This window comes from Penaeus monodon, chromosome 22 (assembly GCF_015228065.2).
Source record: "Penaeus monodon isolate SGIC_2016 chromosome 22, NSTDA_Pmon_1, whole genome shotgun sequence".
Classification (NCBI taxonomy): Eukaryota; Metazoa; Arthropoda; class Malacostraca; order Decapoda; family Penaeidae; genus Penaeus; species Penaeus monodon.
The window spans coordinates 43,689,139-43,689,397 of record NC_051407.1 but is presented as its reverse complement, the minus strand read 5'-3'; the positions used below and the strand labels follow the sequence as shown (position 1 = coordinate 43,689,397).

The 259-nt window shown below is 36.3% G+C and overlaps 1 protein-coding gene across 1 annotated transcript in view; it reads left to right on the top strand.

The window, feature by feature from the left end:
- Positions 1-259, top strand: part of LOC119587452 (mediator of DNA damage checkpoint protein 1-like) — a gene marked incomplete in the record, with an annotated part of 12,774 nt that overhangs the window by 11,196 nt on the left and 1,319 nt on the right. Inside the window, 1 exon segment of the mRNA XM_037936180.1 lies at positions 98-251. Within this exon segment, the coding sequence (XP_037792108.1) occupies positions 98-251 (154 nt within the window).

The window sequence follows — 259 nt, the reverse complement described above, 5'->3', positions numbered from 1 at the left end:
GGGGTGCGAACTTGGAACATGTCTGTTTCATATGTAGTATATCAATATACAGTTATGCTTATAAAAATTTTATTCTAGGGAATCTCAACTGTTTCCCGCTTGGAAATATATAGTAAAGGATACAGAATCAGAGAAAAAGTTTGCTTTTCAACTTCATCAAAGTCTTCAGTCTGCTAGGAAAAGCCTTCTTTTTGAAGGATTATCATTTCACGCCACAAGATCAGTCAAGCCACCACCAGACCAAATGAAAGGTAAGGAA